General features: G+C 46.6%; 1 protein-coding gene across 2 annotated transcripts in view; it reads left to right on the forward strand.

The window, feature by feature from the left end:
* The window catches only part of GNA12 (G protein subunit alpha 12), an 85,269-nt gene extending 72,667 nt beyond the window's left edge, over positions 1-12,602 (forward strand). For both annotated transcript variants that reach the window (XM_033096485.1, XM_033096484.1), the window contains exons 3-4: positions 8,940-8,990; positions 10,357-12,602. In XM_033096485.1, the coding sequence (XP_032952376.1) occupies positions 8,940-8,990; positions 10,357-10,926 (621 nt within the window). In that variant the 3' untranslated portion in view covers positions 10,927-12,602. The remainder of the gene's footprint in view (positions 1-8,939; positions 8,991-10,356) is intronic.
* The last annotated feature ends 2,147 nt before the right edge of the window (positions 12,603-14,749 follow it).

Raw genomic sequence — 14,749 nt, forward strand, 5'->3', positions numbered from 1 at the left:
TGTTACCGGCGTGGTTATCCGGCCGGATGAGTGGTTTGTGCTGAGCCCACGGGACCAGCTGTGCCCCTTGAGAAATCAAATCCCTGTGGGACATTTATCAGCCGGGCACTCACTGCGTGAGTCCCTCGGAACTCCTCCGAGAAACAAGCCTGTGTTCAGCTGCCCAACCTGAGAGTCAGAGCTTCTGAATGTTTTGAGTCAGTCTTTTGGGCGCGCCTTGATTTCCTGGGTTTCTCCAAGGCGTTGCATTTTTCATTAGGCGACTGGAGGTGGCGGTGGTGGTTGTGGTGGGAATGAGGATAGAGCCACAGTGTTTATGAGCCTGTGTGATGTTTGTGAGGAGGGTAAGTACCGTCAGGCTCTGGTGGCGGCCAGGCTGGTGGGCATCTAAGTTCTGGCACTTGTGAGTATGACAGATGGGACAGTGCACGGTGGAGAACTGAATTTTAAATAGTGATCTAAAGAGCTGCTTGGCACTCACCACTACCAAAAGCATGAAAGCAGTATTTTTAGTTGCTGTCTATTCATTCTTTTTACAACAGTGCTGACAATCTTGTTTTCCAGTAGCCTGTTTGGGCAACTGTTCATGAGAGTGGTTTTTAGCAAATTCAGGCATATGTGAAGGAAGAACCAATAGTTGCCAAATTGTAAATCAAGTGAAATTTTATTTGTGTTTCGGGTTGCGAAGCTGGTTTTGGAAGCATGTGCACGTGTCGTGGGCATTGTCCCTGCCCTTAAACATTAAGTCGATGAGCGGGTGGTGACTGCCAGGGCACCAGCCCCTGGCTGCGGAAGCGCTCGTTACACTCCTCTGTAGCCTCTGCTTCTGTCCTCATGCCAGCCCTCCTCAGAGCCGCTGTGCAGGAGCCGCCGTGTGTCCCTGTCCCAGCCTGAGGACGACTCGAGGGTCATCATCCTGTTTATAGGAGAGGAGACCGGGGCAGAGAACTGGTCTGCGTCCCACGGGGAAGACACAGCGCTGGGCCTTGCACTTCTGTGCAGATTGCTTTTTTCTCCCATTAGTCTAACTCGAAAAGGGTTCCCACAGTTGAGATCCAGGTGATGGAGGAAATGGATTGGGTTTTGTGAGGTCTGTGCTGCTTTTGTGACTCCATTTAAATCTTATTGTTTTGGGTCCAAAACAACAAGCTGTCCCCAAATGAGACAGGGACTGTGAGGATTGACCAGGCAGGTTGTCAAGACTGGAAAGCGTGGAATGAGCCGGAGGGAGGGAGGTTTGGGTCAGAGGAGTGTCCCTCACCCCAAAAGAAGAAACGTGTTGTGGGGCGGGACCCCGTCCACCCGGGGGTTTGGCAGCTGGTCTTCAACATGTCCCTGATTCTTCCAGCGAAGCGAGTGTCTGGTGGTGCTGCTGGGTGGCTCCACCAGCAGAGGCCTGGGGATGTCCCTGGAGGGAAGATTAGAAATGGTGGCTGCTAAACTTAGCTCCCGGGATAAGCTGCCTGTAGAAGGAAGTGAACATGGGTTTGGAGGATGGGGCTTGGGAAGACTTAAAGGGACAGCGACAGGTTTTAAAAGATTGTTCTGGTGGTACTTGCAGGATGTGTGGAGTATGTGCGTGGCTGGACCTTCACACGCTCTGATGTAATGGTAATGTCCGTGAGAAACGTTGGGGCAACTTGCCAGTATGTCACAGGTGTGTCTTTGGAATGAAAACTAAACTGGGCCCACAAGTGAGGAAAGCCACAGTGGGGACTTGATGGGTAACGGCACTTTGAGTGCTCAGTGCTCCCCGTCGTGTCTGGGAAAGACCAGTGGGATTGATGACACACGTTTATTCGCTGAGCAGTGATAAGTGTGTTCTGACAGCTGACTTGCTGTGTCACTGGTGTGATAAAGGAACGTTGTGGTTGATGCGAGGTTGTGAAGAAAGTGACATACGTGGACTTGACAGAAGACAGTGCTACTTAGAAAAGCTGGCCTGAATAATTTGGGTAAAGTGATCACTACTTGGAAATCCTGAATAATTCATGATTTATTATCATTTTAGTCACCTCTCAACATTTTCTACTTCTTCCCCAAGGCAAAGACATGGAGAATAGGAAAGAACAGAGCGGACAGACTGTCAGAAGGCACACGTACCTCCATACTGAAATTACATAGTGCTAACAGACCTTTCCACCAACTTTTAGCTCCTCGACCTTGAAGTACCAGGTGTGTCCATTGAACCTGAGTTGTTTCCAGCTTTGGCTTTGATTCTGCTGCTGGGAGCAGTCTCTGGGGCAGTGGTTCGCACAGTGTGGTCTGCAGGGGTGGGCTGTGTCCAGTGATACAGAGATGTGATTTGCCTTTCTCACTCTCACTCACTCAAGTGTACACTGGACTTTTCCAGAGACCCCATGACATATGTCATCACTTACGGCTAACTAGATACATGCTTGCGTATTCTTGTATTTTTTCATTCTCTCAGTTTTATTTTCTAAAGTGGTAAATATTGACAATTTGTGGTATGTTGCATGGGGAGGAAGTGGTTCATTGTTTTATTTGAATAAGTTCGTAAAAGTATAGGCTCTTTCCCTAAAGAGCCTGAGGAAACCAGCTCCTGACTCAGCCCATTGGTTTCAAGTTAGCTAATGACTAATGCCTAAGCAAGAGATTCTTCAGACGTTCGTTGGGTTTTTAGCGCTTTATTTTATGTTAACCAGGCAGTTCTGTCTGTGAGGAGGGTCACTCCTTATTACCACCATTTGGATGTGGAGGCAAGCTTTTCTAGATGGGCCCTCGACAGCGCACAGAAGTCAAGGGTTCTTTAAGTTACTAAAGGAAATGATGTTTAAGCTAGCGTTAAAAGAGTCAGCTTTGAAAAGATGCTGCCTTCCTTCACCAACAAGCATTCAGTACCTGAGTGCAAGACACTGTTGGAGCTGAGGACACACAGTGAAGATGACGTTTTATGGTTCGTGGGGTTTTGCCTTAAGAAATGTATTAGTTCTGTTGCTGGCTAACAAATGATTACAGCGTAGCAAGGTAAACAACCATACAAATGAACTGCCTCTCGGGTCCACTGGTCAGGAATGCCCAGAGTTCACTGGTCCTCTCTCAGGGTCTCACCAGGCTGAGATCTAGATGTCAGTGGGCTGCAGTCCATCCAAGGCTCATCCTTTTCCAGCTCACCTGTCATTGGCAGAGTTCATTTCCTTGCAGTTGTTGGACTGACGTCTCCATTTTTTCGCTGCTTATTGGCTGGAGACCACTCCCAGCTCCCAGGGCCAGCCCTCCTCTCACAACATGGCTGCTTGCTTTCATCCAGGCCAGCAGGAGCGCGCCTCTTTGAAAAGGCTCACCTGATTCCATGAGACCCACCCAGGATAGCCTCATCACAGGAATGCTGGCCCTGCCTGGCCACGGGCTCCTCCCCTATTAGAGGGGAGGAGCTTGTACATGGGCACGTGCTGCTGAGCTCACCTGAAAATTCTGCCAGCACAGAAATCTGTTCCCAACCCAAGATCACAAAGATTTTCACCCATATTTTTTTCCAAGCCTGTGTAGTTTTGGTCTTTACATTTAAGTCCATGATACATTTTGAGGTAATTTTTGTGCATGATTTGGATAGGGTCTGTGTTCTCTTTTCCCCCATACAGATCACCAGTTTTTCCAGCACCTTTTACTGACTTTCCTGTCCCCCAGTGAGTTACTTCGACAACTTTTTAAAAACTCATTGGCCATCTATGTGTGGATCTATTTCTGGACTCTCATTTCTGTTTCGTTATTTATATGGCTTTTCTTTCACCAACACCAAACTCTTTTTTACTCACCTTATGTAGCAAGTCTTAAAATCAGGCATTGTAAAATGTTTTTCTTTTATAAAATGATTTAAGTTATTCTGTCATGTATTTTAAATATGTTTTTAAAATGAGCTTGTTAGTTTCTACCAAACAAAAAGCCTGCTGGGATTTTGATTGGGGTTGCATTTAGTCTGTAGATCAATTTGGGGAGAACTGACATCCTAACAGTATTGAGTCTTTCAAAATTCATGAATATGGCCTATCTCTCCAATTAGTTAGGTCTTGAATCTTTTGTACCAGGGTTCTACAGTTTCTAATGAAGAGATCTTTTCACTTCAAAAAAAAAAAATTCTGTTTTAATAGTGTAATAAGGCAAGAAATATAAGAAAGGAAATATAAGGGATACAGATCAGAAAAGTTCCTATTGTTAGATGACAGAAAATACCATGGAGTCTACTCACAGAGTCACAGAGCTAGTAAGTTGATTCAGAAAGGTTACAGGATACAAGATCAACATATAAAAAAAGCAAGTTTATTTCTATATACTAACAATGAACACAAAGACATTTGAAATGCAAAACCATTAACAATTACTCCCCCCAAAAAAGGGAAATACTTTGGTGTAAATTTAGCAAACTGTATATAGGACTTGTATGATAAAAACTACAAACACGCATTAAAGAAATCAGAGTAGATCTAAACACATGGAGAGATATACCATGTTCATGGATTAGGAGACTCAACATGGTCAAGATGTCAGTTCCCCCAAATTTACATACAGATGTAACAGAATTTCTATTAAAATTCCAGCAAGATCTTTTGTAAGTATAAATATAATTATTCTAAAATTCATATGGAGAGACACTAGAATTACCAAAACAATTTTGAAAATGACTTCAAGACTTTTTATAAAGCTACAGTAATCAAGACTGTATGGTATCAGCAAAGGGATAGACATGTAGGTGGCTGGAACAGACCCAAAGACAGCTCCATATAAGTAGGCACAACTGATGTTTAACAAAGGCACAAAAGCAGTTCAGTGGAGGAAGGGTAGTCTTTCAGCAAATGGTGCTGGAGCCACTGGACATTCGTAGGTCAAAAAAAAAAAAAAAAAAGAGGAGGAGATCCTTGACCTTAAATCTCATACTTTATACAAAAATTAACTCAAATTGGATCATAGATTTAAATATCAAATGTAAAACTTTGAGAAGAAACTCTTTGGGACCTAAGGCTGTATGAAGAGTTCTTAGATATGACACCAAAGCATGATCCATAAAAGAAAAAATTTATGTTTGAAAAAAAGCCAATTTTGGTATCATCAGAATTCAAAACTTTTGTTCTGCAAAAGACCCTCTTAAGAGGATGAAAAGACAAGCTCCAGACTGGGAGAAAATATTTGCTAACTATATGTCTGACAAAGGACTCATATCTAGAATATATAAAGAACTCTTGAAACTCAACAGTAATAAAATAATCCAAGTAGAAAATGAGTAACAGGTATGAAGATATTTCACCTAGGAGGATATACAGAAGGCATCGAAGCACATGAAAAGATGTTCACATCACTAGCCATTGGGTCATTGCAAGTTAAGGGAAATGCCAATTAAAACCATATTGCGATACTTATTAGAACAGATCAAGTAAAAAATAGTGACAATGTCAAAAGCTGGTGAGTATGCGAGAAACTAGATCTCTCTGTTTTATTTCTTGCTTTTCAATCCTTATGCCTTTTATTGTTTGCTTGCTTCCTTTTTTGCGTTATCTAGGCTCTCCAACAGTGTTAACCCAAAGTGGTAAAGTGGGTATCTTGCCTTGTACCCGGTCTTAGGCTGAATTTATTCAGTATTTCATCACTAATTATGATGTTAACTGTAGGTTTTTCATCCTCTTAGATGCCCTTTACCAGATTGAGAAAGTTCCTTTTTACATAATTTGATGAGAGTTTTCAACCATGAATAGATACTGACCTTTATCAAATGCTTTTTCTGCATCTATTGAATGTTCATGTTTTTCCTCCTTATTTTGTTAAAATGCTTCTCTTTTTCTATTTTATTGATGTATTATCCTTTTTATGTATTGTTGAGTTTGACTTGTATGGAAAAACACACTCCTTTACTACTCATACAGAACCCTTCTGTGACCAGATGTGTGGGGATTTTTCCCACACCCAGCAGTTCTTAGATTCTCCAGACAACATCTGGGCGACCTGCAATGGAAGACAGTTCTGACTCTATCTGGAGATGGCCTCAGATCCCCCGTACGGGTTAAGGGCTCAGTCCCACAACACTGCTCCCTACGCACACTTTAGATGCCACTTAAAAATCCAGGTTGTTACCTGTGCTTCTTGGTTTCTAGCATTTCCATATGATTCTTGGAGTTTCCATCTCTCTGCCTACATTACCCCATCTGTTCTTGCATATTGTCTACTTTCTCCATTAGAGCCCTTAGCTTATGAATCATAATTATTTTAAATTTCTGATCTATTACTTCCAAAACCTCTGCCATATCTGATTCTGGTTCTCTTCTCACTGGAATTTTTGCCTTTTAGCACGTCTTATGATTTGAAAGCTAGACATCATGTGTTCGTTGCTGGCTGCAGTCTCGTCTTCTGTTCCTGTAAGGTGTAATTCCCTCTATTCACCTAGCTCCCTAATTTGGTTACAGTTTGCCCTGTAACATCAATTCTCTGATGGATCTAAGAAGAGTTGTTCATTTTCAGTTTGTTTAGTCTTTTCCTTGCTGTGAGGACTGGAGTAACCACGTCTAAGCTCTTTACATGTTGGACCAGAAAAGTGTGATTTCTTCTTGAACACATGGATTATTTAGAAGTGTGTTGTGCGTATCCTTGGTATGATTTTCTACATTTATTGTGTTTGGAATTTGTGGAGCTTCTTGAAATCTGTAAATTTGGAAAGTTTTCTTCTTTTTTTAAAAACGCATTTTGTTCTGCCTGATTCTCCTTGTTCTCTGAGTTCCAGTTAAGGTATGCTAGTTAGACCTTTTGAACTTGCCCCACAGATACTAGAGTTGTCATCTTCTTTTATTAGTCGTTTTTTTTCTGTTAGGATTGGTTAATTTAATGTCAAAGTTCACTAATTCTTTTCTGTGTCATCTCCAGTCTGTTATTAAGCCCATCCATTATTCATTTTGGATACTATACATTTTAGTTCTAAAATTTCCATTTGGCTCTCTATATTTTCTGTTTATCTGCTAAGATTTTTTATGGCTTTATTCGTTATAGGCATTTTATTACCTAATTGAACATACTGATAATACAATAGCTGCTTGAAAGTGTCTAATTATCCCACTATCTGGGTTATGTGAGTTGGTGTCTACTGGTTACTTCTTCCCTTGAGGATGAGTCCATTTTCCTGGCCCTCACCAGACTGAGTAATTTTGGATTGTATCCTGGACATTATGAATTTTGTTTTAGGGACTCTAGATCCTGTGATGGTCACCAACTAATGTTGGTATTTGTGCTTTGGCAGACAGTTAACTTGGTGAGCCTGCCAGCTCTGTCATGCCTGCATTGGTGGTGGCCTAGGTCTCAGACGGCTTCCAGTGTGGCCCCGCACATGTGGTTGAGAGGTCAGACAGTCTCAAGGCTCAGTAAGCTCTGAAGGCCCTGAGGGAGAGGCAGGAGGAGGTAAGAGAGAAGACTTTCAGGGGGAGGAAGAGTCATAAATCAGGTAGGTTTGCCTTGGGCTCCGGCAGTTCTTCCCCTCACCAGCTGTTTCCTGTCCAGCGTGGGAGAAGGCAGGATGTGCAGACAAAGCAAGAACACTGACACAACCAGCCGGACAGGCTGAGCCGCCTCCCGCAGTAGCTGACCATGGCTTCCCCACTTGGAAGAGCTGTGTGTGGAAGAGGAGAGGCCGAAGCCACGTGACAGAGGCTCGGTGCAGGAAGTAAGGAGTCCTTTAGGCCGGAGCTCTGGGCCTTTCCACTGCGGCCTCTCTCCTCTCCAGGGCAGACGGCCGGGAGTCAGACCGCTCGCTCCGGTGCCCCGTCATGAAGGCGGGAAATTGTGTTTGCTCATCCTCCTCTGTTCTCTCATGGGGAAAACGTGTGTTTCTATCCCCTTAAACAAAGGCTGTCTCTTGAATCATCCAAAGGCCTTCATTTTAAAATGGGGAGATTGATTCTTCACTACAGGAAATTGACTCCTTGATCTCTTCCTTTGGGCCTGTTTGGGACAACTGGGCATGATAACTCAGGAGCTGGTTGCGTCCTGTTGTTCTTCATCTCCTTTTTTCTCTTTCTTAGGAACTCACAGGCTCAAGCTGTAACCTCACACTTTCCCACTGATCTTTACTCCTTAGGGGTTGAGAACGCCAGTTGTGTGGACTTAACACTTCTTACACTTTCCTGAGAATGTGGAACTGAGGTGGACTTTCCTCCAAGGGTAGCTCTGCCACAGAGCCATACGTGAGGGACATGAGAGCCCCAGGACTGTCCTGTCCTCACCTGTCTCTCCATCAGAGTCAGCTTTGCGTGAATTTAGAGCCGCCCTGCGTGTGTGTGGGGCGGGGGGGGCGGTTCGTGAGTTTTCACCATCCTCCTCTGTCAGGGAAACGCGCATGCTGTTCACTGAGCACTTCCTCCATTTAGCTCCATTGAGGTGGCATGGGAATGCCCTCTAGGCCCTTCCCACACCCTGGGCATGCCATCGCACTTGGTGGGTCAGCACTTCCTGGAACGGGACCTGGATGATTCTAAAGGTGCGCTGCCAGCAGGGACCAGTCTGTGGATGTTCAGTGCAGAGAACGTTGAGGAGATAAGAAGGACGTGTCGTTCTGGAGTCGTGATGGGGTTTTAGGCCTGTTCCTAGAAACGGGAAAATGTTTGGTCCTTTGCCTGTTCTCTTAAAGACTCACTGTCTTGAAGAGCGCCGTGTCGTGAGTGCAGTGGGTCGTCTTTGTCAGAAGCGGACTGGTCACAGGGGCATAATCCAGTTCTAGCTCTGGGCCCAGCCCTGGTGCAGGCAGGCCGGCCGCCACGTCTGCACAGGAAGGCAGCAGCCTGGTCCCAGTGGCCAGCACCCTGCCCATCAGAACCAAGCAGGGGCACTTGGAAAAACAGTCTCAGTTTGCATCTTGAGGTCAGAGCCAGAGAAACTGTATTTTTTAACTTGAAAAATGTGATTAATTTTTAAAAATTCACTGAGCTGTGTATATTTTTCCTTCGTGACAGGGTGAATCGGTGAAGTACTTTCTGGATAACTTGGACCGGATAGGCCAGCTGGTGAGTAAAGACCCCACCCCGAGAATCTGATCCGGGGTTAGAAAACATTCGTGTGGCGCCCAGAGCAATGCAAGGGGCCCGCCAGGCCTGGCCACCCTTGGGAGCCGTGTGTGTTGTATGGGACGGCCTTGAGCAGTTAGTGGGACGGGGAGCTCACGCTCAGGGGCAGCTGAAGAAGTTCTCACGTCCTGCTGACATGCCTTCAGTCACGGCCAAGCTCAGGTGCAAGGCAGGTTTCGGCAGGAATCTCTTCGCCCACACCCCATAGAGAAGACATGAGTGAATGGAGCGTCTCCTTTAACTTTCTGTTGTAGAAAATGCAAGCGTCCCCAATTATAAAGAGTATTACAAAGAGAGGCCCAGCGTCATCAGTTACCACTCGGGCTGTCTGGCTTCATCAGCCCCGCCCCCCGGGACAAGTCCGTCGTCACACCATTTCATCAGTTATATTTTAGAGTGTGTCTCCGAAGATAAAACTCCAAAATCATAACCACGGTACCTTATTGCTCCTAAAAATAGCAGTGATTCCTTAATACCAGCCAATATCCAGTCAACTTGGGGGTTTTCCCAGTTGTCTCATAAATGTTTTGAACGTCCTGATCACGTCCATGCATCACACGTGGTCCATGTCACCTACATTTAATCTGTATGTTTCTCCCTCCATCCATCTTTTTATTTCAATTCGTGTGTCGTCAAAACTGGATTATTTCTCCTATCGGGTGGGTTTCCGTTCATCCCGCTGTTGTTGAAGCTTCCTGTCCCATGTGCCCTGTGAATGGGCGGCTGGGTCCTAGAGGCGCCATGTTCCCTTCTGGCTTTGCAGACTGCTGTGTGAGCGTCTCCCGCAGCGGTCGGGGGGAGGCTCTACTCGCGCAGACTCCGCTGCGTCAGACGTGTCGCAGTTGCCTGTGTGTTGCTAAGGACTTCGGGAGTTCTTCCTGAAGAACGTATTAAATATACTGCAGAATACATTTAAGTAGCATTGCAAACCTAAATTAAATTGGTTCATAGTAAGGCTTTGCAATGCACATGCCCTAGACGTTAGAAAAATAACATCTAGATGTGGTGCAAAAACAAAAAAAGATGTTTACTTTCCTGTGGAGAAGAAAATGGATGAGGTTTTACGTCAGAACCTAACATGAGGCTTCTGATGACTTCCTCAGACTGACGAGCCTCTGCTCGTTTTGAAATGAGCTATTTCATTCCTTCACTTTCTGTTGCGTGGTAAATTTCTAATGTTATAAATGAACGTTGCTTCTGGTATTTGGTTCGATTTCTCGCAGAAGTCAGCCTGCCTCTCTGTCCTTCCACCTATTTTCTCACGTTCTTCCTCTCCTAAGTCTCTCCCTTACCGTCTATTTTACAGAACTACTTTCCTAGTAAGCAAGACATTCTGCTGGCGAGGAAAGCCACCAAGGGCATTGTGGAACATGACTTTGTTATTAAGAAAATTCCCTTTAAGATGGTGGACGTGGGTGGCCAGCGGTCTCAGCGCCAGAAGTGGTTCCAGTGCTTTGACGGGATCACGTCGATCCTGTTCATGGTGTCGTCCAGTGAGTACGACCAGGTCCTCATGGAGGACAGGCGCACCAACCGGCTGGTCGAGTCAATGAACATCTTCGAGACGATCGTCAATAACAAGCTCTTCTTCAATGTCTCCATCATCCTCTTCCTCAACAAGATGGACCTCCTGGTGGAGAAGGTGAAGACCGTCAGCATCAAGAAGCACTTCCCCGATTTCAAGGGCGACCCCCACCGGCTGGAGGATGTGCAGCGCTACCTGGTCCAGTGCTTTGACCGGAAGAGAAGAAACCGCAGCAAGCCGCTCTTCCACCACTTCACCACCGCCATAGACACTGAGAATATCCGCTTCGTGTTCCATGCTGTGAAGGACACCATCCTGCAGGAGAACCTGAAGGATATCATGCTGCAGTGAGCCCTTCCCGCCACTGCTCAGAGCTCCCTGCTGGGGCGTCCCCCGGGCCTGAGCACCTGGCCCAGGAATGTTGCCTGCCGCGCCGGCCACGCCCTGCGCTCGGGGCCAGAGGTCACGGACACTGATTAGCTACTGAAGCTGGGAGCTGGTAAACTACTGAGTCCAAGTGACCGCCTTGGTGTAGACCTGTAAGACCACATAACACAGCTTTCTTTTACAGAAACTCGATTCCTTTCCTGACACAGTGTGTGTGTGTGTGTGTGTGTGTGTGTGTGTGTGTGTGTACGTGCGTGTGTGTGTGCACGCTCTCACACACTCTTAAGACAAACACAAAGCAGCTGGCCTCGCAGATGGCTTTTCTCTAACTGGCAAGTCTTCCGTGAGACAGACTAACCCAAGCTTTGCCTAACGGTAGCTTGTAGGAGTCATGTGCGCTCATGCTGCTAACTCGGACCCTGCGGGAGGGTCTCACTGCCACTTCCCAAAGTGAACGAGTTGCCTTTGAAAACTCCTGTGCCTGTTTCCTGAGAGGCTTCGGTCCAGGCATGTTAGATGAAGCCAGGGCCTCCCAACTTCAGAGGATGGGAGCCGGAGCCCGGCATGGGTGGTCTTGCCTTAACGCCCCCCAGCGTGTGCTGTCTTTTCTGCCTTGTCACCTTGCTCAGGAACACAACATGGGCTGGAAATGCGTGGAAATGGCATACCACAGTGACTGTCCCCTGCCCTCGCCCTGCCCACTGGCGGAGACGTAAACCACCTGGGCAGGCAGGCGACATCATCTTCTCATACCTGCAGTTGGCTGCATGGAAAGTCGTAGAGAGCTTCCTGTTCCTCTCGGGCTTCAGAAAGCTGGCAAGGTTACCAGCATGGCTTTTCGTTAACGCACAGCTGCCTGGGGCACTCCACAGCTGAGCTTTCCGGAAGCCCACAGACCCTGGAGGGATCTGTGTTTCTCCAAACTGCCTTCAGCCAGCCGGTCCCTGTTCTCAGCTCTCCTCTAGGTTCTTGTAAAGGGCTCTGCCTGTGTTCATGTACATACAGGTCGGCAGGTCAGACGTGCCTCTCTTCGGTGACACTGCAGAAGGCTGTGAGCTGGTAGCTCTGACCCTGAGGGCACTGGTCCAGTCACCTGCCAGGTGTCACTGTGTGTAAAAACGCATTGCATTCCAACTGGTCCCCGCTGTGTATCACTACTAAAAAGTCTGTCTCATGTATTTAGGACTTTTCCTAGCATTTAACAGAAAAAAAAAAAAAAGCTTCTTCTGTAGCTGGCACCAGAATGTCCCTGTGGTTTAATCACACCTCCTAGGGCCTTTGTCCTAAGGCCACACCGTCCCCGCTCCTTTGCATCTCTTGGTTCATTATCAGCAAGCCGGAAAAACTTTAATCTTGTGGCAGAGGCTGACCCCGAAGGACAGGGAGGAGAAAACCTGCTTCTGAGTCACCTTGTTGTCCCCATGTTTTTAAGGAGGAGACAGCATGAAATTCTCTTTTGGTGCTCAGGCTGTGTGGTGGTGTTCGCTGGGGTTTAGCTCTTTTTTTGGTTGGAAAAAAGTTGCTGTTTTTGTACTGCTTCCTGTGGCTCTTCATAAACCAAAAGGCTGTGAGCCAGGCCCATTGCCAGCGACGTGGCTGAAAGGGAGAAGAGTACTCGGTGGACTCCATGGGGTGGGTGGTGAGTGCTTTTTTTCCTTTAAACAGTCTGATATATTTGCTGGTTCACTTTCACGTATGTAATGAGAGCTTGTGACTGTTGGGCCGGGGCCCCTCTCCAGCTCAGCCACCATCCCCACCAGCTTCGCTGAGCCGGGCCCAGGAGAGAGGCGTTACAGGCACCCAGCTCTAAAGTCTGTGATTGTCGTAACCAGAGAAGAAGAAGGTAGCTATTTGCAAGGCTAAACTAAAACCATTTACAAGTTTTCTACACATAGAGCCTAGTCATTTTTGTCTCCAAAACCTTAGCTTTTGTAATTTTGTATTTTAATTTCACTGTTATCCTTGATTATTGTCTTTTTTATTGAATGTTGGAGAAGCAGGAGATAGTTGTGCCTCATCTATTACTGCAAAAAATGTAACAATAAACTTCCTCAAAATATGATGTTTTTCTCATAGTTCTGTTTACACATAAGAACACACACAGCTTTTTTACTGAAATATTTTTTAACTATTGTTTGTAGAGAAATTGTTTCAAAGATTCTTGGTTACAGCTTGATAATTTATAGAGCTCTCCAGAATTCTTATTCTTGTGATGTTTTACTTCTTAGATCAAAAAAGTGAGTCAGGCAAAAATAAGTGTCGGTTCTTTTAACTCCAAGATCAAGAACTAATCTTGAAACATAGTTATTAGTTATGACTGACTACCTCGGGGTCCTGGGAACCCGAGGTTCCCTGGCAGGCGGTGGAAGGTAAAGGCCGCCTCAGAGTGAGTGTGCAGGGACCCGCATGCCTCTTCAGCGCTGGCCAGGAGGGTCTGGCCCGGTCTCTGCCCTCCTTCAGTCTTGGATGGTTATGAAAATAAGTCCTTACTTTTTCTTTGCTTAGAAAATGTCCCTCAGCATTCAAAACCAACATTAAGTTGAATTTTCAGTCCCCAAAATTCAGAGCAAATAACTCTAATCCTGATTTTATTTGAAGGTTCATTATTTGATGGTCCCAGTTTTTCTTCCACATGCTAAACCATGCCTGCCACACAGGAGAGTTGTCACAAATACTGTGTTACGAAGGCTTCTAGGACACAACTTCCAAACAGGTAATAGGGGCATGTATAAATAAAGACACGCACGTACGTGTGGGTAAGGTCCTGCTGCTCTAGGTTCTGGAAAGGCCGAGGAGAAGGACCGGTGACTGACATGTGACATGTCCCAAAGCCAGGGCCTGCTCTCGTGGGTCTTATACTCCCATGTCTCTCCCCCAGAACTCTCTAGAACTTGGATGCTGGTTATTTAGTGTTCAGGATGGCATAATAAAGTACGTAGATTTGATTTCCACACTGCTGTTGGTGTCTCTTCAGGTGAAAACTTACTTCAGACCACAAGCAGGTTACCAGCTGCAGAAGTCCTCTCTGGTGCGAACCTGGCCCGACCTGAGAATGAGGTCCTCGTTTTGGAGCTAGTTACAGAGCAGTGTTTTTGCTTCAGATGGTTTTCTTTTTATGTGTGTGTAACGTGACCCACAGTAAAATAGTAGAGCCACTCCTCTGGGGTCCTCAGTCGGCCCGGATTTCCTGTTGGGCCGGCGACAGGACAGCATGTGGATCAGAGGTCGCGGGCCGGCAGAGCACTGGGCTGCGATGCTGGGGAAGGGCTCTCCTCTCCTGCCTCGTCCTGGCTGTTCAGGCCTGTCCACTCTGGCACCTTCTCGTCTTTGTAAAAGCTGACGTGTGTCACCCAAATGAACACATCACAGGTGCTCAGTCAAGGGGGAGTGTTCTGAGGGCCGCAGCCTGGGCCTGCCCTGAGCCACCATTTCTGTCCGCCTGGACTGCGTGTCCCGGTGGGGAGGCTGGTGAAGCCCAGCTGTCGGGGCATCTGGGAGGGATGCGAACAAGTCCAGCAGCCCTAGTGCTGGAGCTCGTTCAGGGGTTTGCCTCCCCTGCCAGCTTCAGAACAATTTGTAGGAAAGGAGAATGGAGACCAGCGTTGCAGGGGCCCCGTCTGGTGTCTGCAGGCTCTGCCCCAGAGGGGTCAAGGCGGGTAAGTGCTGCTGCCCCAGGTCTGGGAGCACTGGAGGCACCTGTGCGGCTGCCACATCAGCACCCCGACAGTGCCACATCCCCGCTGCACCCTGGGGTTCCCCTCTATTCAGTAACTGGCTCCCGTCGAAG

Source organism: Rhinolophus ferrumequinum, chromosome 24 (genome assembly GCF_004115265.2).
Source record: "Rhinolophus ferrumequinum isolate MPI-CBG mRhiFer1 chromosome 24, mRhiFer1_v1.p, whole genome shotgun sequence".
Lineage (NCBI taxonomy): Eukaryota > Metazoa > Chordata > Mammalia > Chiroptera > Rhinolophidae > Rhinolophus > Rhinolophus ferrumequinum.